Source organism: Arachis stenosperma, chromosome 3 (assembly GCF_014773155.1).
Source record: "Arachis stenosperma cultivar V10309 chromosome 3, arast.V10309.gnm1.PFL2, whole genome shotgun sequence".
In the NCBI taxonomy this organism is placed as follows: domain Eukaryota; kingdom Viridiplantae; phylum Streptophyta; class Magnoliopsida; order Fabales; family Fabaceae; genus Arachis; species Arachis stenosperma.
Window position 1 is genome coordinate 169,719,674 of NC_080379.1, and position 24,594 is coordinate 169,744,267.

Here is a 24,594-nt window from a genome sequence, read left to right on the forward strand (position 1 = left end):
CATGTGATTTAATTAGTATGAAATTAACCTAATATGTAATTAAGGTGCCTCGTATTCTTTGAACTTATTATTTATTTATGTTATCTGACAACACAACCAATATTTTTTTATTACTATTCACACAAAAATAATTAGAATAATTTTCCTATAAAAATGATAATATTAAATTTTTATTAAATTTATTTAATATATTTGACTAAATTAAATTATTTTAACCATCTTTATATGAGTATTCGTCATACTTTATTTATTTATACGTATAAAATTAGGCATAACTAATTAAAACATAAAAACGAGCTTAAAACACCTTCCTTAAAAGAATGCTAATTAATTTAATAAATGACAGATTGCACTTCTAATTAATGATGTTCTGTGTAAATTCAAAATTAATAAGCTTTAATTTGCAGTAAATTTCTAAGTGTACTCGCATATCATTAGTTAATTTTATTTAATGTCTAGAACACTTAATATACATGGCAGGTTTTTCTTACTATATGAACACATTTTTTCTAGCATTAAACAAAATGAATGCTAAAAGAACATTAAAAAAAAAGTAATTTGAGAATTAGAAAAGAGATAACAATTAACAATAATATTACAAGGAAAAAAAAAAGAGAGATAGTGAAATATATGCATAAAAGTAAAACTTAAATGATAATTAGTTAGGTAGCTAGCGTTTGAAGCATGATTTTTTTTTCTCATATCCATAGAAGTAAAAGTAGATATTAGGTAGCTAGCTAGGGTTGAAGGTAGGTAACTTAGTTGTGAATTGTGATGGGTACGTATATGGATATAAAAGCACGTGTAAATTGATGGTGTGGAAATTTGAGGTCGACGGCATTCACAAATGAGAAATAATAGGTTGTGGGGTCAGCGGGGTGTATGTTACTATTAACATGCATGATCCAGTGACTACTTTTGTAGGATCAAGCATGTCACAACTCACATCATTATTAATTTGTTTCCTTGTTAATGTGATGGGCATGTGGTGGAAATCTGAAAAGAGCATGAAACACGTGAATAAATAAAGAAGAGCGTACAACTCAAGAGTAGCTTCAAGTTGGGTGTGTACATAGACAGCTCCCTCGCAAGTCGCAACCCCACCGCCAATGCAACAACGCCTTTCTTTATTTATTTCATTTTATTTCCGTGTTTCGCAACACAAGCCTTTTCGCTTTCATTTCAATTCCCACCCACCCACCCCTATAATATATATACGCCTCTCATCCCTCATCTCTATTTCAACATTATTCTTCTTTCTTAACTCTTCAAAAACAAAAAGAAAAAAAAAACATACTTTCCGTCTCTCTCTCGATGAGGAGGAACTGCAACTTAGAACTACGGCTTTTCCCTTCTCCTGCCTCCGACCACCGCTCCATGGAGGAAGAAGAAGCAGGAGGCAGTGAGAGTAGGAGTAGCCCGTTACAAGGACAGCATACACCGCAATCACACCCACTCACCATATTCTACGATGGCAAGATTTCCGTTTGTGACGTCACTCACTCTCAGGTACGTACATATTTAATTTCCTCCGATGATGAAATTCAATAATGTATTTACTAGGTAAATTAAATGATTCAATTTTATGCAGGCAAGATCCATCTTAATGCTTGCAAGAAAAGAATTGGAGGAAAGAGTGAGGACACCAACATCAACTGGGTCTTCAGTGGAGCCATGTTCACCAGCATTGCTTCAATCATCGTCACAGCAACAACAATATTATAATAATAATTTGCATAGCCCTGGGAGTAGTCTTTCCATGAAAAGATCGCTGCAGAGGTTTCTCCAAAAGAGAAAGAACCGCCTTCAGGAAGCATCCCCCTACCATCACTAGCTACAACCATAACTATATAAGCTAATTAAATAGAGATATTTCAAAATTTTGGTTGCTTAATTAATTAGCTTTGTGCCTTCTATATATAGACAATCAATGGTTTGTAAATTATGTAGCTTAGCATTTCTAGATCAGCCTTTCTTCTCATGCCATATGTTATTTGGTTTCTTCATTAATAATATTATTTTATTAGCTTCTTTTTTACCATAATTTGTTGATGACTAATAACCACTACATATTACTAAATACACCTACCTCATTATCTTACCCGCCAATACATAATAATAATAATTTGACATACCAATTATATATATCCACGTTTCAATAATTGATCGATCTGGTAACTCTGTATTTGAATATCTCACAAAAATAATGAATATATCATATATCACGGATAATTAATATAAAAATGATGAGACTTGATTTATTCATATGATTAGTAAAATAGCAATTCATTATTATAGAAGCTGTATTTTGACTTGGAAGCTAAATCAGGTGATTGATGGTGTTATATTCTTCTCAAGTTACGTGATTCTATCTGAGACAAAATTAAATGAGACCGAAAAAATTACTCTATACAAGTTTAAGTGGAGGAACTGGTCCCAACAACTATATATATACCTAATCCATCTTCAGCGCATAAAAGCAGTACAGTATGTTTTTCTTTTTATCAACAATTAAGAATTGAACCCACGCCAAGTAGCTAGTCCACATTCAATTCATCACGCAATATATGTTAGCCGCCGCCCACTCCAAAGTTGGCAAAGCTGTTTTGGCTAAAACAATCTCTAGTTAATCACCGATTATTATTGATGCCATGAAATCAATTCTTCAAAAAAGTTTAAGTTGATAGTAGAAATAGACAAATAAATAATTATATTTTTAATACATTTCCTTACATAATATAAAGGCATCTTTTGAATTTGCATAAATTTTTTATATAATTTTTTTAAAGATCAAACTTTAAACCTTTCCGTTATAAAATTTCTGATATTATGCATGTCATAGAGTTATTTCTCTCAAAAAATTTAAACTGAGAAAAAAAGAAAAATAATTGGTTATATTTCTAGCTAGTATGTTTCAACCACATTTGAGTTTATTGATATTCATCTTTATGCCCTAAATATTATATAAAAGCAAAAAAAAAAATGAATATATAATAGAGTCCCGTTATTATTATGTCCTTAATTATTACATGATATTTTTGAAATGAAGAATGTCATATAAATTGTTTAATCAAATAACCACCCTTATTCTCTTGTTTAATTTGTGCGTTATACTCTTTTGAAATTAGAGGGAAATCATTATCACCATCAACTTTATAGTATTTTAAGCACTCAAAAAGGATGATTATATCATGTCATGATACCACTCATCCCAAAAGCTGGGAAAATGTAACACTAATGATTATATCTCTAATACTCCATAAACCTCCATTGTACACATTGTATAAATATTTCATTGGTTCCTCATACTTTCCCTTATAAGATTCTTGTGATCATTAATTTCCTTCCCTAGCTTCACGTCTCTTAATACCCCTATAAGACTAAAGGAAAAATTGGTCCATTATGGGAAGCATAAATATGCCATACTTGTTAGTTGTTACTTTCATTAGTACGGGAAATGGTTTGAAAATTTGATAAGAGATAGGCCACCAGTTAGAATCTATATATATGTACATTCATAGCTTTATCATATCTGGAGAGTACTGCACCAGCATATGTTAGATGTACCTGAATTAAATCCATGATTGATAAGGCCTCAAAAGATATTCTCTACACGCTTCACGAGTTACCAAAGTGACCTAACTTCCAATTATTGTACTTCTATATGACCTTGAATTAAAGTTCTTTAACTATTGTCGGTTTAAAATTAAACAATGAATACTCCACTAACAAATCTTGTTAATAAGTGTCTCAAAAACATTAGTTAAAAATACTAAACAAAGAGAGATTTTCATTGAAAATTCAAAATAAATATTTATTTTCAAATTCTTTTATACAGTTAATATATTGAAAAAATAAAAACCTTTTTTCTTTTAGTCTTCTTAATCGATATCCAAATCCACATTAAGAATGCTCCTGTGTCTGAAACATTTACATGAGAGTGATGAAACACAGCATTGGATACTCCCCGGAAATTGCAGAAACATTTTGTATATACATAATTTTGCTTTGGGAAATGATAGTGTGGCACGTCTTTAATGTACGCGTGGCTCATGTTGGGATAGTATAGCTAGGACCATGTTACGATTTGGTATGAAAAGAAGTGTCTGAATTTAGTTTTGGCTTAGCTATTGAATTTAGTTTATAATAACTTAATTAAGTTGAAGATACAAGGAAGGTGGAGTTGTCGTGTCAAATATGTGTGGGTTTCCTCTTTCCTGGAACGTGTGTAGTGTAGCACCACCTTCCCAAGAATTTCCTCCACTTGTGTATTATTATTTACGAGAACCTTCCTTTGCTGATCAAACAGATCAGAAATTTCTCTGAATTACTACTATCCAAGTTAGTGATTGGAGATAGATGGTGTTTGTTCCAAATTAAATGTGACCAAAATATACATATACAAGTCTCCCCAAAGGCCAAAGCCGAACGAAATGTGTATCCATTCCCTCTCCTATTCTACTTTTTATGATTATAATTAGGCTACTAACAACAAATTAAATCCAAGTAACACGGCGTTAAAAAGGAGCTAATTCTCAGAATCACCAACACAGATATGCAAACTGTAAGAACATTAACCAGTACCGTAGATACTGATTAGCTAAACTCCCTATATTATTTTGATACAAAAGAAAGATAGATATAGATTTACCAAATTCCAACACCACCAAATGCAAGGAAACAAGCCTGGTTATTATTAGAAATTTATTCAATACATACAGTGGATCATAAAGTAGCAGTCACTCATGGATGGCTTATTTTTAACACAAGGGTTTGTTTATTGAAGCAGCGAATAAAGAAAAAAGTTCATTCCAAAGTTCCTACTATTATCAGGTTTAACTAGCACCACCCAGTGGTGAAACAGAGCTGGAATCCTGTGTCAACTCATAGCCTCGGAGCAACTCTTGGGCGATCCCACTCTGTCATGACATGGTCGCGTGTTATCTCCTTGAGCGAACGGCAACCACTCAGCGCCATAGTTAGTTCAAACTCATCTCGAAGCATCTGAAGTGCTTTTCTTACGCCAGCCTCACCATCAGCAGCCAAAGAGAACACCACAGGCCTTCCAATCTGAAAATTAAAGTCAAAGCCAAGGCAATGGCAGCAATATGAAGCTGGCTCAATTTTAGATCACCTACCTAGGCTATGTATAATCAAACACTACTTGTAAACCAATTAGCTTAGACAGAATTTTGTGAGAAGAAATGGGAGATCTGAGGAAAGCATGCATCCATTGGTCACATATACTTACGAATACACCGGATGCTCCAAGAGCTAGTGCTTTAAAAACATCCGTCCCTCGGCGGACTCCACCATCCAGAAAAACAGGAATTTTTCCTTGTGCAGCTTTCACAACCTGTTATTAAAGGCAAACAACCAAACCTTATGAAGAAAAATAATCTTGGTCTCTGATGCACCTTTAAACTTTGCATGCACTATACATGATTAAGCAAAGTTAAATAAGGCATGGGCTAGACTTCTATTCTACAACCAAGAATAATAACAAGATATGTCACAAAGTGATTTATTTCAATTTCAATTAATGTGTAACTTTCCTAAAATGATAAGGATAATGCAATACCTCTTCCAAAGCCATAATAGTTGCAGGGACATAGTCAAGTTGGCGTGCTCCATGATTGGAAACAATGATCCCAGCAGCTCCACTTTGTATAGCTATCCTTGCTACATTATTCACATTCAAGATTGAGAAAACAATCCAAACAAAGAGAATATGAATGAGAGAGCATTAGAATGTATCTGTTTGATATGCTTACTATCTTCGGCAGTGAGTACACCCTTCACAAGAATTGGCAATGAGGTGATTGTTTGAAGCCACTTCACATCCTGTAGCAAGGTTTAACTTGGTATCACTTTCACATTCAACATCCAAAATTAGGAAAGGCATATATGTAAAAATATTGATATCACCTTCCAGTTGAGAGACCGATCAACCTGGCCCGCAACATATGCAGCTAGACCGGAGTCGCTAGTCTGCAAGGACAGTGAGGTTATCTCGAAACAGTAATAGTTAGATGATCATGAGTGGAAAGAAGCATTTGATTTCAAAAATTAGTGTCACACACCTTATCTAGCTTTCCAAGGTTTAATCCTTCAAAATTCTTCAGTGTTAGGTGTGATGGTAAAGTAAATCTGTATGCAACACCATCAAACAACCACATAACATATTTATATAAGATTCATCCACTCAACCATGAACAAAGACTTTCTTAAATTTTCATAAAAGAATGTTCGCATTAAAAATTTTAAATGCTTGCCAACCTGTTCTTGATATCAGCCTCCCTTCGACCAAGAAGGGGAGTGTCCACAGTCAGGGCAATGGCCTTGAAACCAGCCCTTTCAGCTCTTCTCACAAGCTGTATAACAATATTTCTGTCTTTATACACCTAAGAGAAAAACAGCATGAAAATGGTTTAGTTTATAATATTTTTTTATTAACAAGGAAGAATGGAAGAAATTATTGCAGGCCCCAAGGCTATTTAGTGAAAGGAAAGGAAATTCCTTGTGAAACTAATAATATCATTTCCTGTAAAAGAATCACAGCCATATGAAACAGAAGGTAATAAATTTCCTGTGACAATATGCAAGACTCAGTCCGTAGTGCCAAAACATATAATGCATTATCAGAAGTGCAGCAAAATTTAAAGAGAGAGAGAGAGAGAGAAGGAAACAACTGTGCTCAAAAGAATTTGTTTCACCTAAAGTGCTTGCACATGTTCTTGTATTTTAATGGGAAACTTGTAACTCTGATTATCACCTAAAAGGGAATCACAAAGCAAAGGAATCAGGGAAATGTATACCCACATAGAGTTGGAAAAAACGTATGCCGGGTCCTGTTGAAGCAACCTCCTCAACACTGGAAGTAGCCCATGAGGATAGAGTCTGTGGGTAAAAAAAAATGAAAATGAATTTACCTGAAAAGTAAGGGGTACAAAAGATTTCATGCAGGTAACTAGGAATGAACCAATTTATAGTAGAATCAAATAATCTATAACAAATTACAGAGAAAACAAATATAATTCTTGTTTGGGAACGAAATTCAGAACAAATATGATGGAACACAAACCATGATTGTGCCAGCTGCTGCTGAAGCTCTAGCGGTAGCATATTCTCCTGCACAAGGGTTGCTTGGATTGTTTGAAATAAGATTTTTCTATTTTTCTTTTTCTCAATATCAGTAACATATAAACTTCAATTTAAAAGATTAAGAGTCAGAATTATGACATACCGTCAGGGTGAGCCATCTTTTGCATGGCAGTAGGGGCAACCATGATAGGCATTGATATTTTGAAACCCAATACTGTTGTTGTCAAGTCGATCTCGCTTACATCAATCAGAATACGTGGTCGGAACCTGTTTCAAGTAAACCAAATGGACTTTGTGAAAAAGGCTTCTGCAATAAAACCAATGTTTAAAGATGTCTAAGAACAATGCATTACAAAATCCTTGAGAAAGCATTTCGGTTCTCTTTCAAGGACCATTGATCCTCTGCCCCTGATGCATAGTATTCATAAATCATCTTGGGCAGTTTCTCCTTTGCAATTGCCTCGAACTCGGTAACATTAGTTATCTCCATTGTACTAGGCATTACTTCTGATTTCTGAAATTAGATTAACACAAAGGTTAAATTACATGAATTCATATAAAATCAAATGCATTCCAAATCCATACATGGCATGCAAACTATACAATTACAATCTGGATAGAGACCTAGCAACATGCAATCATGAGAAAATCAAAACAATATAGTTATTTTCTGGTTCCCCTCAATTATCCACCATTATGGAATCTGTCTTTAATAAAAAAGTTCCGAGTCCATGTCAATTTCAACATGCATCAGCCCCACCACCACATGCAAAGCAGGATATTCTAAACTTTTCATGAGTATTTTGCGCAACAGGACCAGATAAATTTAAAGAAACCCATGATGGAAAACAACCTAAAAGATTAAAAACCCCAACTTTTCTAATCAAAACCTCAATAACACCCTAAACCATAAACTGTGATCAGCAGATAAACATCTGAAGTGGGAATTAAGAGTTGAAAAGGAAATTGATCATGTCAATTCTAACTATTCAATACAAGAGTATGATCAAGTATATCTAGAACTGCAAATATTAGTAAGCGAACCATGAAATTAGGCAGAATGATACGGAGAGCTGAAAAGGAAGAACAAACCTTTGATATATGAAGTGAGAAAGCGGAATGAGATGGGGGCAATTGGAAGAGGAGGGAAAGATGATATATGAGGAGAGAAAAGTGTGTTGAGTTGAGTCACGAGAGCGTGTGAGAGTATGTAAATGGAGACAATGAGAAAACGGCGGTGAATTGAAATAATAACAAAGGTAATGTGTGTAGTGACAAAAGGGTAAGTATCTTTCTTGACTCACATGTCATGAGATGTTATCAAATGAAAGAAAACAGTCAATTGTCCATTATTTAATGAAGTTGAGTTATCAGACGAATACGTTTCATGGAAATCTGAGCTTTCTTCTACAGTTCCCAGGTCCCACTTTCCACTCTGCTACTATCCATTTACCAGCTAGGTAGATGATACGAAGTTTGGTACATAAATATATAACTAAATATTTATATTAAAAGTTCAAAACTCAGCTGAGTCGTTAGATGAAAATTTAGTCAAATCATCTAATGGTTCTCACATATCAACTTTAAATGAAGTCAATTTCACTTAAATTTTCACCATATTAAAATAAGTTATATTTTTAAATATTTGATGTATATATTTTATAGTAAAATCTCACGTATATTTATTTACAGTACAATTAAATAATTTTTTTAAAAATTGTTTATTATTCCATTTTTAGAAAAAAAACTAAAAAATAAATAATTTTTTATAAATAAATAACTTTTTATAAGAATGGATATTTAAATTAATTAAATAATATTATTTAAATTAAAAATATTGACTAAAAACTAAAAATTTAATAAATAAGTAGTATTTTTCACTTATTTTTATTTAAAGTTGTTAATTAAGAATTTTCGGTTTTAATTATCAACTTTTAAAAAAATAACTGGATATAAATTTTCACCATATTTTACATCATATAAAACACAAAATTAATAATAGTCTAGCAAATAAGAATTATGCTAAATGAATTTGAAAATATCATGTTTGATTCTTCGCTATAATCATTTTGGACTCAAATTAATTAATTTGATCAACTCATCAAAGTATCAGAATCACTAAAATATATTAAAGAAAAATTCTTGGAGACTAATAATTTTTAATATATTTTATTATTATTTAATCAGTATAAATATTAAATTACTTTTAATAAATAAATTTTATTAATTTATATATGTAAATTTTTAAAAAAATAAGTATAAATTCTATTAATTTATATATAAATCATGATAATTATAAGTACAAATTATATATTTTTATATATAAAAATCTTATAAATATAAATGTAAATTATTATTGACTAATTAAAAATAATAATATTTATTGATCATGTAATATTATTTTATATTAAATATATGTATAAATATATAAATAAACACATGTATGTAAAATAAATGGAAGTTACAAAACTAAATCCCTATTGTATTATATAAGTCTTAAAATAAACCATTGTGTATCTCTTTAAAGCCCCTATATAATATATAAGTTTTCAATATTTGATAAGTATCTTTGAAAAAGTTTCTAAGAGGATATTCGGGGCGGAATATTTTACCTAAATTGTTGGTCCCAACCCGACAGGTTAAGGATTAATCCGTCGCGGATCTGAGCTCCATTTAAGGGTCTGCCGCTGGCCAACACTTGTTTAAGCGGACGAGTGAACTGACCACTCGACCAACCCAAGTTGGTTTGGTATGTTAAATTAAATTAGGGTAAGGTCTACATTATTACTTTTTTTTTGGACTTGTCTACATTATTACTTAATTTTTTGTTTTGGTAAAGTAACGGGGCCTAAGCCCAACACAAAAAAGAAAAGGAAACTAACTAACTTGACTAGTGGGTCTACATTATTACTTAATTAATTCATACTCATATGGTAGCACAAATTTAGAGAAATTCTCTTATGAATTTTGACTTACATTTACTTGTTTTTTTATCTTGGGTATGAAAACAGGCCAAGGCCCATTTATACTGGCTGTACGTTGACAACACTGAAAGAGGAGTGCCAGTTAAAAATGATATGATCTTATACGAGCTTGGGCCCAAACATCAGAATGGATCAGCCCAATTCTTCATGAAGGGAGTCCATCAAAAGAAATTAGGAGAGACCAAAAGACAAAAAAAAAGAGGGGGGGGGGGGGGGGGGGGGGAACAGGGTAGTTGGTTCGTTAGAAGTTAGAACTAACTACCTAACAAACTAAGTTTTGCTGAATGGAATTGGAAAATACGGTGATGTTTGGGAGTGATGGTAGTGCTCCAAGCGCAAGAGATAGAGAGAGTGTTGTGGCTGTCCACAACGGTGTCGCATCTCCGACAAGTACACTCGCTCCTTCTGAAATCGTGCCTCATCCGCCACCCTTTTCTGGTTTCCGTCTTCATCTCCTGCGCGTCCTCCATCTCCCTCCCTTACGCCCATTTCTTCTTCCGCGCCCTCCCCGCCACTCCCCCACTCTTCACCTTCAACCTCCTCATTAGGGCCTTCTCTCAAACCACCCCTCTCCACTCCCTCACCCTCTTTCGCCACCTGCACCAAACTCCCCCCTTTTCCCCTGACAACTTCACTTTCCCTCCCCTTCTCACTGCATGCGGTCGCGCTTCCTCCCTTCCCCTTGGCGGTTCCATCCATTCTTTGATCCTCAAGATGGGTTTCACCTGTGATCCATATATCAACAACACCCTTTTCAAGATGTATGCTGACTGCGGCGCACTGGGGCTCGCCCGGAAGGTGTTCGATGAAATGCCCGTTAGAGATGTTGTGTCTTGGAGCTCTATGATTTCTACGTGTGTTTCTCGGGGATTTCCTTGCCATGCAATGACTGCGTTTTTCCAGATGGGGATGGAGAATGTGAAGCCTAACTCCGTTACTTTGGTGAGCTTGCTTTCTGCTTGCACCAAAATGCTCAACCTTGGTGCTGGAGCATCAATTCATTCTCACATTGTGAGGAATCAAGTGGAATTGGATGTTGGTTTGGGCACTGCTTTGTTTGAGATGTACGCAAAGTGTGGGCAGATTGACAAAGCCCTCCAGGTTTTCGATTCAATGCATGAGAAGAACCTCCAGTCTTGCACAATTATGATATCTGCTCTTGCAAATCATGGCCGCCAAAAGGATGCTATTTCGCTGTTCTCCCGGATGGAAGATATGGGGTTGCAGCCAGATAGTTTGTCTTTTTCTGCAATTCTTTCTGCTTGCGGCCACATGGGACTTGTTTCTGAGGGTAAAATGTATTTTGATAGGATGGTGAGAACGTATAGCATAAAGCCAACTGTTGAGCATTATGGATGCATGGTTGACTTGCTGGGAAGAGCTGGCTTGATTGAGGAAGCTCATGATATGATCAAGAACATGCCAATGGAGCCGAATGCTGTCATATTAAGGAGTTTTCTAGGTGCTTGCAGGAATCTTGGGTGGGTTCCTAGTTTGGATGGAAAGCTTTTGTCTAAATTGGAGTCTGAATTGGGAGCAAACTATGTGCTTACTGCCAGTATTTTTTCCACCTGTTCTTCCTGGAAGGATGCCAATGACTTGAGGTTAGCCATGAAACACAGAGGGTTGAAGAAGACTCCTGGTTGTAGTTGGGTGGAGGTGCAAAATTGATTTCCAATATATTTTGAGAAGAGGCTAAGTTTTGATCCAGAGAAGCTTTTGTTTACCAAACATATTTGTACATTCTTTCTTGTCTCGTTGCACTATTGATTGCAATCAAATGTACACAAACAGTGACTTTTACAGATGCTAGGAGATAGGAACACGGGAAAATGAAAATACAGATGAATTTTACTGAGGTTTCAACTCTTACTCCGTTTGGGATTATGGTTGATCTTTCAAGTGCCTTCTTCATGCTTAAGGAAAAAGTTTTGGCATATACAGAGAAAAAATGGGAAGCAATGCCGGCGAAGTTCTCTGACCTTAATCCCATTTTCCAAAAATACCTGGAGTCACAGAGAGAGAGTAACATGGGGTATCCGCTTCGTGAGTAACTAGTAAGTCTTCACTGTAAAGAAGGACCCTTGACTTTTGATATCTGAATCTCCAATTTAAGGAAAAGTCTAGGACCAGCAATTTTTGTATTTTGTGGCCACTTAACCACGAAAAGAAAAGTAAGTGATCTCTCACCATTGAATTTAATCTCACACCATTAAAAACATTATTAATGGCCAATTAATGGTTATAAAACACAAAAATTACTGGCTCTAGCACTTCTCTTTGTTTTAAAATGTGTATTATTTAATATTTATTGTCATGCACCTTTTATGATGAGGTGGAACTACAGTTTAATTTATGTGCTCCTGTATCCTGGTTTATGGACTTCCAAAAATGCCACATATTATTTGCCTGCATTATCCCCCTTTGCTTTTTATATAATGGGGAGATTTGCTTTTTTTCATTTTAGCAGGCAATTTCCTTTTCAATTGTTATTTATTGTCCTACTCCTAGTGATTCGTGCGTCCTTGTATATAATAAGATAAAGTTGATTGGCTTATATGGGCTTATGGCGAAGGCTATTATTGACTCCAATAACTCCATCATTCTGCAAACCATGCACACCGCCACTCTGGTATGCGGTTACCCTTACGGAAAATATCTCCTCTCTACTTTTATCCAGATCAAATACCCTTCTTGACTAGTTGAACATCCCATGGTTCTGACATTCGTATTCTTGTATTCACTGAGGTAACTTTATTAGTTATTACATATACTTGCTGCATTGTATTCACTGTCTAAGGTAGTTTTATTAAACTTTTTGACATCCTTACCATGTTACTGTTTGATTTTTTTTTTTTTTAAGTGACATCCACACATAATAAAAATTTGAAAAATACTATTTACATATCAAATATTCTTGACTTTCATATAAAAATAAGATTGTCATTAATTAAGTGTATATTTAAATTATTTTTTAATTAATAAAACAAAAAAAATTATCTTTAATTGTTAAAAAAATACTGATGTCAAAATATTGTTTATTATAGAAGGGGTGTCAATAACGAGATTGTAAAAATTTCTAGTCCTGTGCATTTTATAATTTTCACAGTTAAATCAAGGGTTAAAATTAAATAGTGAAGCTCCTGATTTGTGTATATCACGTCAAATAGTAAACGGCCCATATTAACCGGATATAGAATTAACGATCACATATTCACGTGCCTTCACATGGGGGTGCAAATGGATTGACTATTACCTAATCATGTACCCCATAGATTAAAATGTGATAAAAAGTTAAAACCCATGACAGGATCAGAGATTCTCCTGGATTTTTGAGCCCCTTTATCCATGTATATAAACTTGTTTTTTATCTGATTATTATTAACATAATGCTTCTTTCAGGAACCCCAGAAGAAAAGAAAAACGTATTAGCACCCCAACATTGTTTCTGTTGATGATGTCTTAATATATAGTTAATACCCTAGATGCATTAATGTACTGAACTAAAAAACAAATGGACAGCTGGCCTTGTACCTGGTGATCTTCTGCCTTTGGAAAAATATATGTCTAATAACTATTTTTTATCTACTTGCTTGAAATTTATCTCTTGAGCAAAAGAAGTATTATGGTTTCCACTATAGTTGGGTCCCAACATTCCATTCTAGACGAGAAATGATAAATTTTAAGGACCAAATGTTAAATGGCCACAAAAAATAAGTCATTTTATATATATTTTTTACTTTGTACTTGTTCACACTCCAGTGCTCCACACTCAGAGAGTCAACATAAACACTGTCTCCAACTAGTGATTCCCACTTCCATGGCTTATTCAGTGAACAGATCAAGTTCAGGTTTCAGCTTCTCAGAGCATTGGCTCATAGTAGTAGCAAGTGCTGTGATTTGTGGATTCTTGGGGTACATAGTGTATGATGCAGTGATGGCTACTGCATCAGAGTTGCTGCAACGCTTGCTGGTAATTTCTCCGTTGCTCTTAATCATCGTTGTTCACTGGCTCTCCACTGGCAGCCAGTTAAGCTTCCCCATGCCAGGATCTGAGCCAGGTGCCATCCACAGAGCTGGTGGTTCCCCTTGGGGTGTTGCCTTTGTGCTACTGCTTCTTTTCTTCCTTATTTCCTACCAACCTTCCCTGCATGGCTTTATTGCTTAGATTTTTATGCTGTAATTATGTTGCATGTCATGGGGCTAGCTTATTACTTGTATTCTAGTGCTTAATATGCCCACTTCAGCTTCTTATACCTCATAGTGAAGCTGTTTCTTATGAATGAATCTTTGAGGAAAAAAACAAACTTGTGTTGCTTATCTTCTTCAACTGTGAAATATTGGGTCTTGTACTATTTCCCTTGCAACCAAATTTTGAACATCTGTCTCTTCTTTTTGGCTTGATAAAATTTTCATGCGGGAAAGTCTAGGAGGCTAGCAACTTTTGTGTTTTCTAGCCAGCACTTAACCATCAAAACAAAAGTGCGTGATCTCCCACCATTAGATGTAATTTCACACTATTAAAAACACTAATAATGACCAATTAATGATTACAAAACACCAAAATTACTGGTCCCTAGCATTCCACTTTCCATGCCGTGCTGTCAAACACAAACACCAAAATCAATAGTATTATCTGTTTGAGTTCATATATAACATATCATCTTTCTTAGTTACAAATAAAACTACTAAACGATGAGGAAGAAAGCACGGGTCAGATAACTAATAAATAAACATTATTAGCCGCTAATTGACTCGTTGGCAACGATATATGGAAAGTGTGCAAGATCTGAGCCATCGGAAAAACAGAAATCTTTTCTTTTACATCTTGCATGGTCTGAATTTAATCTTTCACCTGCATTCTGATCCGACTCTTTTCTTCTCTGTTTTGCTATTATTGGGAGTTAATAAATACCGTAAAACTTCAATTAATAATGGAAGCAAAAGTATAATATATTATATACTTCTATACTCTGTCAGCTCACGTAGAATCAAATTGATTAGTTAAAAGCTAGAACTCGGTAAAATGCACAACATTTTCAATCCCAATAATAAGTTCGAATCATACTTAGGCTCATCATTTAATTTGAAGTTGGATTGTAAAAAGCATTTTCATAAAATTTAGGATAAAGTGCTGAATTGGTCCTCTACATTTATGTAATTCTGTTTTTGGTCTTTAAGATTTAAATTGTCTTATTTGAATTTAAAAAAAGTTTCATTTAGCTTCAATATAGTCTCACTCGTAAGGTCAAAGTTAAATAATTAATGAAATGTCTTACATGACAGTAATATAAGAATAAAGTCGATAATTTGGAGAATAAGTACGAGTGCCAGAAGCACCAAATCAACCGTGGATGCATCAATATATTTATTTATCATTTTTTTCAGTTCTATAGAAAATATATTGATGCATCAACGGTTGATTTTGTGCCTCTAGAACTTGTACTTATTCTCCAAATTATCGACCTTCTTCTTGTACTGCTGTCATTTAAAACATTTCATTACTTATTTAACTTTGACATCACGGTGAGATTATATTGAAGCTAAATGAATTTTTTTTATTCAAATATGACACTTTAAACCTTAAGGAACAAAACAGGATCAAACGTAGGGGACCAATTTTATTTTAGAAAAATATTACCTAACTAATATTTAGCCAGTAATAATTTGTACTCATATTTATAGGAGTTGTACATACAAGAAATATATAATATTTCTTTAAATCAATACAATTTGTACTCATATTTTATTAAATTTAAATATATAAATTAATAAAATTTATTTAGTATTAATTTAATATTTATACAGATAAAAAATACTAAAAAATGAATGGCCTAAAGAGTTGCTCTTTATTTTATATAAAGTAACTAAGTACGTGCAAGCTGCGTATGGAATGTGCAGATTAGAAAATATTGCTAACAGAAATACAGCAAAGTAAACTTGATGCGCATTCTTTTGAAAATTGCTGAAGAGATGGTATTATCCTCAGACGGGCTCTTTAATTCATGGAGCAAGATTTGAGCTCGATTCAAAACTTTCCTTTGAACTCATGTTAGTTAGAGGAGTGTTAGAGGCAATAATGTTTATGTTTTGTAACTGTCAATTGGTCATTAATAATGTTTTTAATGGTATAAAATTAAATTTAATAGTATAAAATTATTCAATTTTTTTTTAATAATTAAATGTTGGCTAACTTTTTAAAAAATTACTGACTCCAAAACTTGTTCTGTTAATTATTGGGGTCATTATTACAAGTGGTTTATCATAGCTTGTGTCCTGTTGTAATATTATTATTTATAGGATAGAAATTGGACCACTCAAATTTAACCCAACGAGGGGGTCGATGCCAACCAAACCCTATGTAATGGACCAGTCTCTGATAAAAAAGAGAAGAGAGTGGGATAGAGTAATTATGTGAGTTCTAATATAATTAGAATTTTACACTCTGGTCAAATAAATAAATAAAAATATGATATACTAATGTATTCTGTACACAAGCATTTTGTATTAAGTAGGTGTATAAAAAAGATTGCACCCAAAAAATATAATATAGTTCATTTAGCTTGATCATTATATTTGTGGTTAATTTTATGATATAATATAATGTAATAACTAAATTCAAATAAATTAGGGTTCATTTTAAATTTTTGTTTGGTCCATATGCTTCATTGCTAGTGAGAATGTGAAGATTTTGGGAGCTGCCGGTAAAGATTGTTAATTTGCTATAAGATTCTCAGATTCTGTGAGCGTCTGAACCCGCCAAAACAAGGGTGGTTGTGGCATCAGCATGCTCATTAATGTCAGAACCAACCGACACTCCTGCTACTCTTCCTAAAAGGCTGCCTTAGAAAACAACACTCGGGGACAGCCCTTGAAAATTGTGATACAGATCTTTCTTTCAAATAAGAGTTACTTATCAACATGAATGATGAGATGAGAGGCTAATGTTTTAATAGATTTTAATTATATATTGTTCGGTTGTTCACTGGGATGGATAGTCGATTGTATAGATAGACGTGAGCAATGAGGATCAGGACCAAGATGCTAATTTGACATGGGAAAGTGAAGCCACGATTGTCGGTAAGTTATAAGTGGAACTACTTGTAAGGACATTACTAAAGTAAATGTCTGTATAAACCGATTACTTAAGATAAAAAGATGACATACTTTGAAAAATAGATAGATCTCTTTCCTTTTATACTTTGTACTTAGATAAACTTTTTATTTAAATTTATTCGTCTAAAAATTTCTGTCAGCTGTCCAATTTTTCAAAAGATGTAATAACGTGTGGGTCACTTTAGCTCGTACCGGTCGAGAACCCGTTGAATCAGTGATCTGCTGAATGAACCTCCGACCCTTATTGGTCTGGGAGAACATATATATTATTGTTTTAGCGTTTGAGAATCATCCAAATATTACGAGACGTCTATCACACAAGTAATTCATCGAGAGTATATCGTAAGAGAAAAATTTTTTTGTTCATAAAAGTACAATCTGCAGAAGATGTATTGTCAATAACAAAAGACATATTATAAAAAAAATTATTCGTAAAAATACAATTTACGAAATAGTATTGTCAATTTGCGGAAAGCTTATCCAGTACGTGTTCTCCAATGTCAAAATAAAAAATCGGAGATGAAAGGCCAAATGTGAATCTTTATTTTACTTTTCTTTTTTTTTTCTTTTATTGGAGCCCTATTATTGAATCCACTGAGGAGTAAGGAGGTACCACTGGGCATTGCTATTAATGCCACTTTATATTATATATATGAAATAGCTTTTCCATGCATGTTTCCAAATACATATATCTATATATATATAGTAAGTAAATCATGATATATGGAATTAACTTGTATTAATGTTAGGAGAAATTCTTAAAGTGCTTAACTACTAATGTCACTTATATTGTTCTTATTACGAGCTAAGTCACACCTTAATAAGTCATATTCTCATTAGTTGTGACTATGTCTGTATGTACTACTTAACTAAAGCTTTTGAATTTCATTAATCTAAATAAAATCTGAGAGAACAGGTAACCAAACCAAATTCAAACCCAAAGTAAATAGGATGACACGAAGATCCCCCTGTAACAATGATGGACACGAACTTATGATGTTGTTATACCAAGATGGCTTTATCCCAGAAGGGTTTTCAACCGGTCCAGCAGCAAAAGAATTTGCAGTCCTAGGCACCATGGTGAAACAAGAGGGGATTCCCAAGTATGAAGAGAAGTTTTTCTTCCTATTTGGTTGATCATCATCATCACTTGTGCATAGCTCATTGTTTCCTCTCACATCCAACCTCTTACCAAGCTTTGTGATGAAGTATTCAGGAAGCTCTAGAACCCCACTTAGATTATTGTAGCTTATATTCAATTGATCTAAGTTTGGGAGTAACCCCAAAACTTTAGGAACTGGCCCACTGAGTCTGTTGTTACCTAAGGAAATAGCTGTAAGATTCTTCAATGAAAAAAACAAGTTTGGTAAAGGACCATTCAATTCACACCCTGACAAGCTCAATGATTTGAGCTTATTAAGCTTCCCTATGAACAGTGGTACCCTTTCTTTAATGGGGTTGTTATCAATGATTAAATACTCCAAAACCTCCATACCTGACAAAGTTTCAGGAATAGGCCCTTCAATGAAATTATGACTCAGATCAAGCAACACTAACCTCTTGAGATTTCCCAAATCATGAGGAATGTTCCCAACAAGCATGTTAGAGTGCAAATCCATCTTCTGAAGGAGTTGAAGTTGTCCTATAGAATGAGGAATAGCCCCTTCAATTGAATTCCAACTCAGGTCCAGAATGGTCATCTTCTTCAGTTTTCCAATTTCCATGGGGATTGAACCATTCAAGTTGTTGTAACTAAGGTCAAGTTGTTCAAGACAAACCAAACCACCAAGCTTGCTTGGGATGTTACCTTGTAAGCTGTTCTGTGACAAACTCAGGACCCTAAGAGAACCAACATCTCCCAAACTCGTAGGTATCTCACCAGAAAGAGATGGATTGTTTTCCAAAGCAAGGTGTTCCAATGAAGAGAAAGTACCAAAGAGTGTCTTTGGTAGAGTGATCACTTGTGAAGAAGCAACAAAACAGTTGAAGAGTGAAAGGGTTTTGAGATAATTGAGTTTAAGCAAGGATTGTGATAGGAAAGCGGATTTTTTGCAAGGTGGTGAAAGTATATCAGGACCAACATGAATCTTTGTGACATGAAAGATTGGTGGGTCAGTGGTGGATACTTCACACTCAAGACCAGGCCATGGGGTATCTGTGCATGGCTGTGGATGTGCCTGGGCCCATTCAGGATCTTCCAGAAGACCACTCATCACTTCAAACAATGCCAATAATTCATCTTCTTCCATTGGTGCTACCATGCGCTGTCCCTTGTTGTTTTGTGTGTTGCTTCTTCGAATTCCCTCTGATGTCATTATTTCACCAGCAAACACAAGGAACAAAACAAGAGCTAGAGACGTAGAAGAACCCATTTGTGGCTGCTCCACTGTTAGAACCTGCTCATAGGGTCTTCTAAATTCAAATGGCTCATTGCTAAAATTGTGTATTGTTTGGAGGTAAGTGATCTCAATGAATGGCGAGGTTTCAGTTTCACTTTTTCTATATGGAGTTTATGGCAGAGGAGAAGGATGTAAAGGTAAACTCCAGATATTTATTTTGGAAAGACATGAGATAAATATTGTGACTTTGTTTTTCACTTGATTTAGATCCTGTAAAGTTTAAATTTTATTTTAGAGAGTAAATATGATTTTTTATCTTTGAATAATTTTTTTTATATTTATTTTTAGCCTCGTCTATAAAATAAATAAATAAAAAATTATATTTTATTCTCTAAAATAAAATTTAAACTTTAGAAGATCTAAATCATTTTTTATTATATTTCATGTTACAGCTCACATACCAATCAATTATCGGCGTACAAAAATTAACATCTTAGATCGACAGCTAGCAAATATTATTATTTTAAATTATATTACGTGTATATTAAAATTAATTATTAAAATTAGTTATTAGTATAACATATATGCTGAAATATAAATACACGTTAAAATTAAATTAAATCACATATATATTTATATATAAATATATTAATACTGATTTTAATGGCTAATTTTAGTATACGAATAACATTTTTGTATTATTTTTCATCAGTATTTAATCGATAATAACTTATATTTATATTTATAAATATTTTATATACAAAAATATATAATTTAAATTTATATTTATTAAAATTTTATACATATAAATTAATATAATTTAGATTTATATTTTTTAAAATTTATACACATAAATTAATAAAATTTATTTATTAAAAATAATTTAATATTTATACTAATAAAAAATATTAAAAAATACAAAAGAAAAAGCCATTCTATTAACATTTTTGTAAGTACTTTTGTCTTGTTATTGTTACGTAACACTCTTTCAAAGTATAACGATCAGATAATTACTCTAAAAAAAATAGAAAAGAAAAAGCGATTCTATTACTATTTTTTATGTTGAAATAACGTAACATGGGTAGTGTCTCATTTCTGTGTCAGCTGTGAAGGCTGCAAATAAGATGAAGAAAAAAACAAGGCTATGATTCTCCCAAAATCGGTTAGATGTGAGTATGATCAGTGTTGGTTATGTGTGTGAGGGAGATGTTAAGAAAATTAAAGTTGATTTTCATAAAGAAGAAGGGATGCTATTTGGTAGAAGTGTCAAATACTGACAAGACATGACGGAATAATGAGCATATATATATATATATATATGCTGAGAAAGACTCATAGATTAAAGCAATAAAAATGAAGGGACCATTCATGGATAATCAGAGACATGCCTTCTCGTATATATCCCATCCGTGAAACTTCTCTTTCTTGCATTGCATCTCCTCTTTCATCTTTCACTTCACAAGCCCTATTTTCGATTTTGACTATTCTATTCTTCTGCTTGGAGATAATATTTAATTTGTCATAAAATTCCATGTGGATTTTAATTTAATTTTTAAAATTTATTTTTTATGTAATTTTTAAATTTTGTGAACCTGTGTTAATCTTTGAAATAATTTTCAAGGCATAGATTTTAACAAAACACTAATGTTAATTGCCAAATATTATATTTAATTTTTTAAAATACCGTCATTTTTATTGTCACTCAAATAATCTCTAAAAACATCATAAGTAGTATTTATTATCATTTAGGATTAATTTTTACATACAAGTGATTCTGCTATATAAGTCTTACAAGTTTTCTAATTGATATTACGCTCAAACGCGCCTCTAACAGATTTTTAATTTTTGAAAAGATTCTGTTTCCTTTTTCAAATTTCTTGCATTCTCTTTCTCCTTTTTCATTTACGTACTTTTCTCTCTATTCTCTTTCTTCGTTATTCTCGATTTCCATTATTTTTTGATATCAAGTTCTGAAATCATTTTTGAAGTGTTTCATCTTCATTGTTGTGTTTCTCCTCGTTGTTCTTTTGATTTTGCAACATTATGTATTCTTTTCTTCTTTGTTTGATTTTTTCCTCCCAAAAAGAATTATGAGAATATGAAATAAAAAAATGAAGAAGAAGAAATAGCAGAAGATAAGGAGGAGAAAGAGAAAGAGTTCTGAATTATGCATAAGGTGTACTTCAACGAATTTTGGATGTATTTCTTAAATCCTTTGGGTGAATTCCTGTAATCCTTTGGGTGTAGTTCTGAAGTTCCATTATCTTCAAAACGATTTCAAAGCTTGATTTCAGAAACCATGAAAATCGAAAAAAAAACGAAGCAAGAATACCAGTGATAAACGTAGGTAAAACAACGAATGAAAAGGCGAAAAGAGAACGCACAAAGGAGATCGAACAAATTTGGCAAGAAACTCGTTTTCATGGAGGAAGAAGAACAAGAGTCATTCATAATGCATAGTGAGTAGCACGCTTTGGAAAGTTGAATAAGTGCGTGTATTTACTCTTAAATGTGGGAGTGTAATGCGCGTGTATTTTGTTGGACTTGTGCCAACTTGTAAGACTTATAAGTCAAAAAAATTTGTATGTGTAGCAGGCTCTATTTTTTTTCTCAAAACAAGTAATTAAATATTATTTTACAAATTTTAACATAATATCTAACTGTTTATATAAATACTCTATTAATATTTGTATACTAAAAATTATTCCAAAAAGTAATATAAATTATATTTACAAAATTAAAAAATTAAATAAAAATAATTAAAATTTCAAAAACTAAATTATATTTTACCTACAAATTCAAATCATTCACATTTACTATTTTCAAAATGATAAAGTTTAAAACATTTCGAATATAATAACAAGGTTCTATATATATATATATATTACAAGTGTTTATAGTTTACAGAAGCATGTTTTGTTTTGTCTTTTTTTTTTTAATTTAAAAAAAAAAATCCACATATGTATTCTCTCTCTTCTTTTTTCTTTTTTTATCTTTTTCTTTCTTTCTCCTATATTATAAATACTAAATTAATTGAGTAATAGCTAAATGCAATGATTTTTATTGGTATCCAATTTGAATCTTGGAGACAGAAACAAACTATAATTAAAGAAACCATTCGAATATAATACTTATTTCGAGTTATGTTTTTAGATTAATTATATCTAAAATTAAACATTATAAATATCTTAACCGTATTTCATTTTTCAATCCATATGTCAAGTTAACAAAGAAAAAACATCCATGCCAAAAATATCCAAAATGTATGTGTCTTTGGTATGAGATTTTTTTAATTTAATTATTAGTCTTTTTAATTTTATCATATTTTTGTTATTTAAAAAATTTTGTAATTAAATTTATCTATTAGATAAAAAACTATAATTAGATTCTTATTAATTATTTTTTGAAAAAGAATACAATAATCATAGAATATCATTGTTTTAGAATATTTTATAATTTTTCTTACATTAAAGAAAGAAATGTTCTAAAAATAATTTGCATTATTTAATAAATGATAATTAGAAAGGATTTGATTGAAAATTATTTAACCAATTTATATAGTACAAAAATCCAATTACAAACTTTAACTAATTTATTTTGATATGTCAATAAACATATATAAGTCAACTTGTATTTTATCATAGTTTCAAATTCCTTTGTTTGACAACTGTTTTTATATGAAATATGATCATAAAAAATGTTTGATGCTTCCTCTGGAGAATTTCTAATGCATGAGGATATCAAAGGAAAAGGAGAAAAAAAAAAGGTGATTTTGATACATGTGGCAATTCATGTCTAGTTGATATTATTGTTGTTTTCAATTACTAGTTAATTAATTATAGGCACTAATATACAGCATTTTCTTTCTATAATGCATGTATTAACATTAATATACATATGATGATATGATTGTATAAGAGAATGACTTCATAGGTAGAGATCTCTATAATCAACTGAACATGCTTAATCCAATTAATTACGTAAATTAATTTCACTTTTGTCTAATTCATAACTCATTTGGCGTAAATAAGTTCATTGAGACTTGGTTTATCATAGAAAAAACTACATTCATTACAATAATATATAATCCCAATAACTCTTGAAAATTCCTATATCTCAATACTTACGTATTTAAACTCTTATTTATACATATATCTTGATCGATGATATTAAAAAAACAAAAAAAAAACAATTAAAATATATTTTAGTTAATATTTATAATAATTAATAAATATTAAATAATATAAATTTTTATTTTTATTTTTGTTAATTTTTTTATTATTAAACATTTTTGTATGTCAATATCCCACAAATTGAAGATAAAAAAATTAGTACAATTTATTATTATTACACACGAAATCAAAATTTAAAATGCTAAGTATACATATACATTAAAATCAATCCCTATATATATATTTTATTTGGTATATCTGTCGTCATAAATAATGGTCATGCACCCCGATCCGTAATTATGAGGCGATCAATCAACTTAATGTTCTAACATCTCTAAAATACGTTTGAACTGCTATTGCTATATATATTCCCTTATTTTAAGAGAATTATCTCTAAATAAAACATACATGGCGAATTATCCACCGAGACCAATGGGAGGATATGGTTATGGAAATATGCCAATGCTACCACCACCACCACCACTAGGTGGAGGCATGGGAATGGGATATGGTGGTATTCCAATTCCAATAAGAGTGCCGAGACCAAACTATGGTATTCTGCCAAGACGATTTTGGTCAACGCTTGTTCTTACTCTCGGGTGTCTTATAATTTACTTCATACTCATCTCATTTTTGGGTTTATTCAACATACCCATCAGCGATATCTTCAAAAATCGTGTGTTTTTGTTTACCGTCGTGCTCACTATACTCTTCATTCTCACTTTTGACTTTATGGTATTCTATAGTGATTATCATCAGCAACATCACCAAAACAATAATAATCAACAACAGTATCCAAGATACTACTAATTAACACTTGAAAAAGAATGATCAGAGGAGAGGAGGAAGAACCTACGAAAGAAAATGGAAGAACATATG

General features: G+C 32.3%; 4 protein-coding genes across 7 annotated transcripts; 2 read left to right on the forward strand and 2 right to left on the reverse strand.

The window, feature by feature from the left end:
* The first annotated feature begins 1,234 nt into the window (after positions 1-1,234).
* On the forward strand, positions 1,235-2,038 carry LOC130968705 (protein TIFY 5A-like). Its single transcript, XM_057894115.1, has 2 exons — positions 1,235-1,509; positions 1,592-2,038. The coding sequence occupies exons 1-2, from the start codon at positions 1,315-1,317 to the stop codon at positions 1,832-1,834; spliced, it is 438 nt and encodes a 145-aa protein (XP_057750098.1). The 5' UTR covers positions 1,235-1,314; the 3' UTR covers positions 1,835-2,038.
* A 2,633-nt stretch (positions 2,039-4,671) lies between these two features.
* LOC130968704 (glycolate oxidase 1-like) lies at positions 4,672-8,418 on the reverse strand. The gene is made up of 12 exons (XM_057894113.1): positions 8,197-8,418; positions 7,458-7,618; positions 7,247-7,371; positions 7,085-7,131; positions 6,823-6,900; positions 6,280-6,404; positions 6,084-6,150; positions 5,929-5,991; positions 5,775-5,844; positions 5,582-5,682; positions 5,252-5,356; positions 4,672-5,070 (listed from the first exon to the last, which is right to left on the reverse strand). The coding sequence occupies exons 2-12, from the start codon at positions 7,604-7,606 to the stop codon at positions 4,885-4,887; spliced, it is 1,116 nt and encodes a 371-aa protein (XP_057750096.1). The 5' UTR covers positions 7,607-7,618; positions 8,197-8,418; the 3' UTR covers positions 4,672-4,884.
* A 1,923-nt stretch (positions 8,419-10,341) lies between these two features.
* Positions 10,342-14,641, forward strand: LOC130967837 (pentatricopeptide repeat-containing protein At5g66520-like). 4 transcript variants are annotated; one of them, XM_057892870.1, is made up of 2 exons: positions 10,342-12,836; positions 13,851-14,641. In XM_057892870.1, the coding sequence occupies exons 1-2, from the start codon at positions 12,802-12,804 to the stop codon at positions 14,254-14,256; spliced, it is 441 nt and encodes a 146-aa protein (XP_057748853.1). In that variant the 5' UTR covers positions 10,342-12,801; the 3' UTR covers positions 14,257-14,641. The 4 variants fall into 4 exon arrangements, with proteins under 4 accessions (XP_057748853.1, XP_057748851.1, XP_057748850.1 ...); XM_057892868.1 differs by having other exon boundaries at positions 13,491-14,078; XM_057892867.1 differs by having other exon boundaries at positions 10,342-12,262; positions 12,628-14,078.
* Positions 14,642-18,069: 3,428 nt separating this feature from the next.
* Positions 18,070-19,686, reverse strand: LOC130970125 (receptor like protein 29-like). The gene has a single exon (XM_057896118.1). The coding sequence runs from the start codon at positions 19,574-19,576 to the stop codon at positions 18,098-18,100; it is 1,479 nt and encodes a 492-aa protein (XP_057752101.1). The 5' UTR covers positions 19,577-19,686; the 3' UTR covers positions 18,070-18,097.
* Positions 19,687-24,594: the final 4,908 nt, after the last annotated feature.

Bases quoted from the DNA above. Each gene is read 5' to 3' on its own strand.
- LOC130968705 (XM_057894115.1), top strand. From the start codon at position 1,315: ATGAGGAGGAACTGCAACTTAGAACTACGGCTTTTCCCTTCTCCTGCC. The intron at 1,510-1,591 runs GTACGTACATAT...AATTTTATGCAG, and splicing joins GTGACGTCACTCACTCTCAG to GCAAGATCCATCTTAATGCT.
- LOC130968704 (XM_057894113.1), bottom strand. From the start codon at position 7,606: ATGCCTAGTACAATGGAGATAACTAATGTTACCGAGTTCGAGGCAATT. The intron at 7,132-7,246 runs GTATGTCATAAT...ACCCTTGTGCAG, and splicing joins AAAGATGGCTCACCCTGACG to GAGAATATGCTACCGCTAGA. The intron at 5,992-6,083 runs GTGTGTGACACT...CTGTCCTTGCAG, and splicing joins ACCTTGGAAAGCTAGATAAG to ACTAGCGACTCCGGTCTAGC.
- LOC130970125 (XM_057896118.1), bottom strand. From the start codon at position 19,576: ATGGGTTCTTCTACGTCTCTAGCTCTTGTTTTGTTCCTTGTGTTTGCT.
- LOC130967837 (XM_057892868.1), top strand. From the start codon at position 10,407: ATGGTAGTGCTCCAAGCGCAAGAGATAGAGAGAGTGTTGTGGCTGTCC.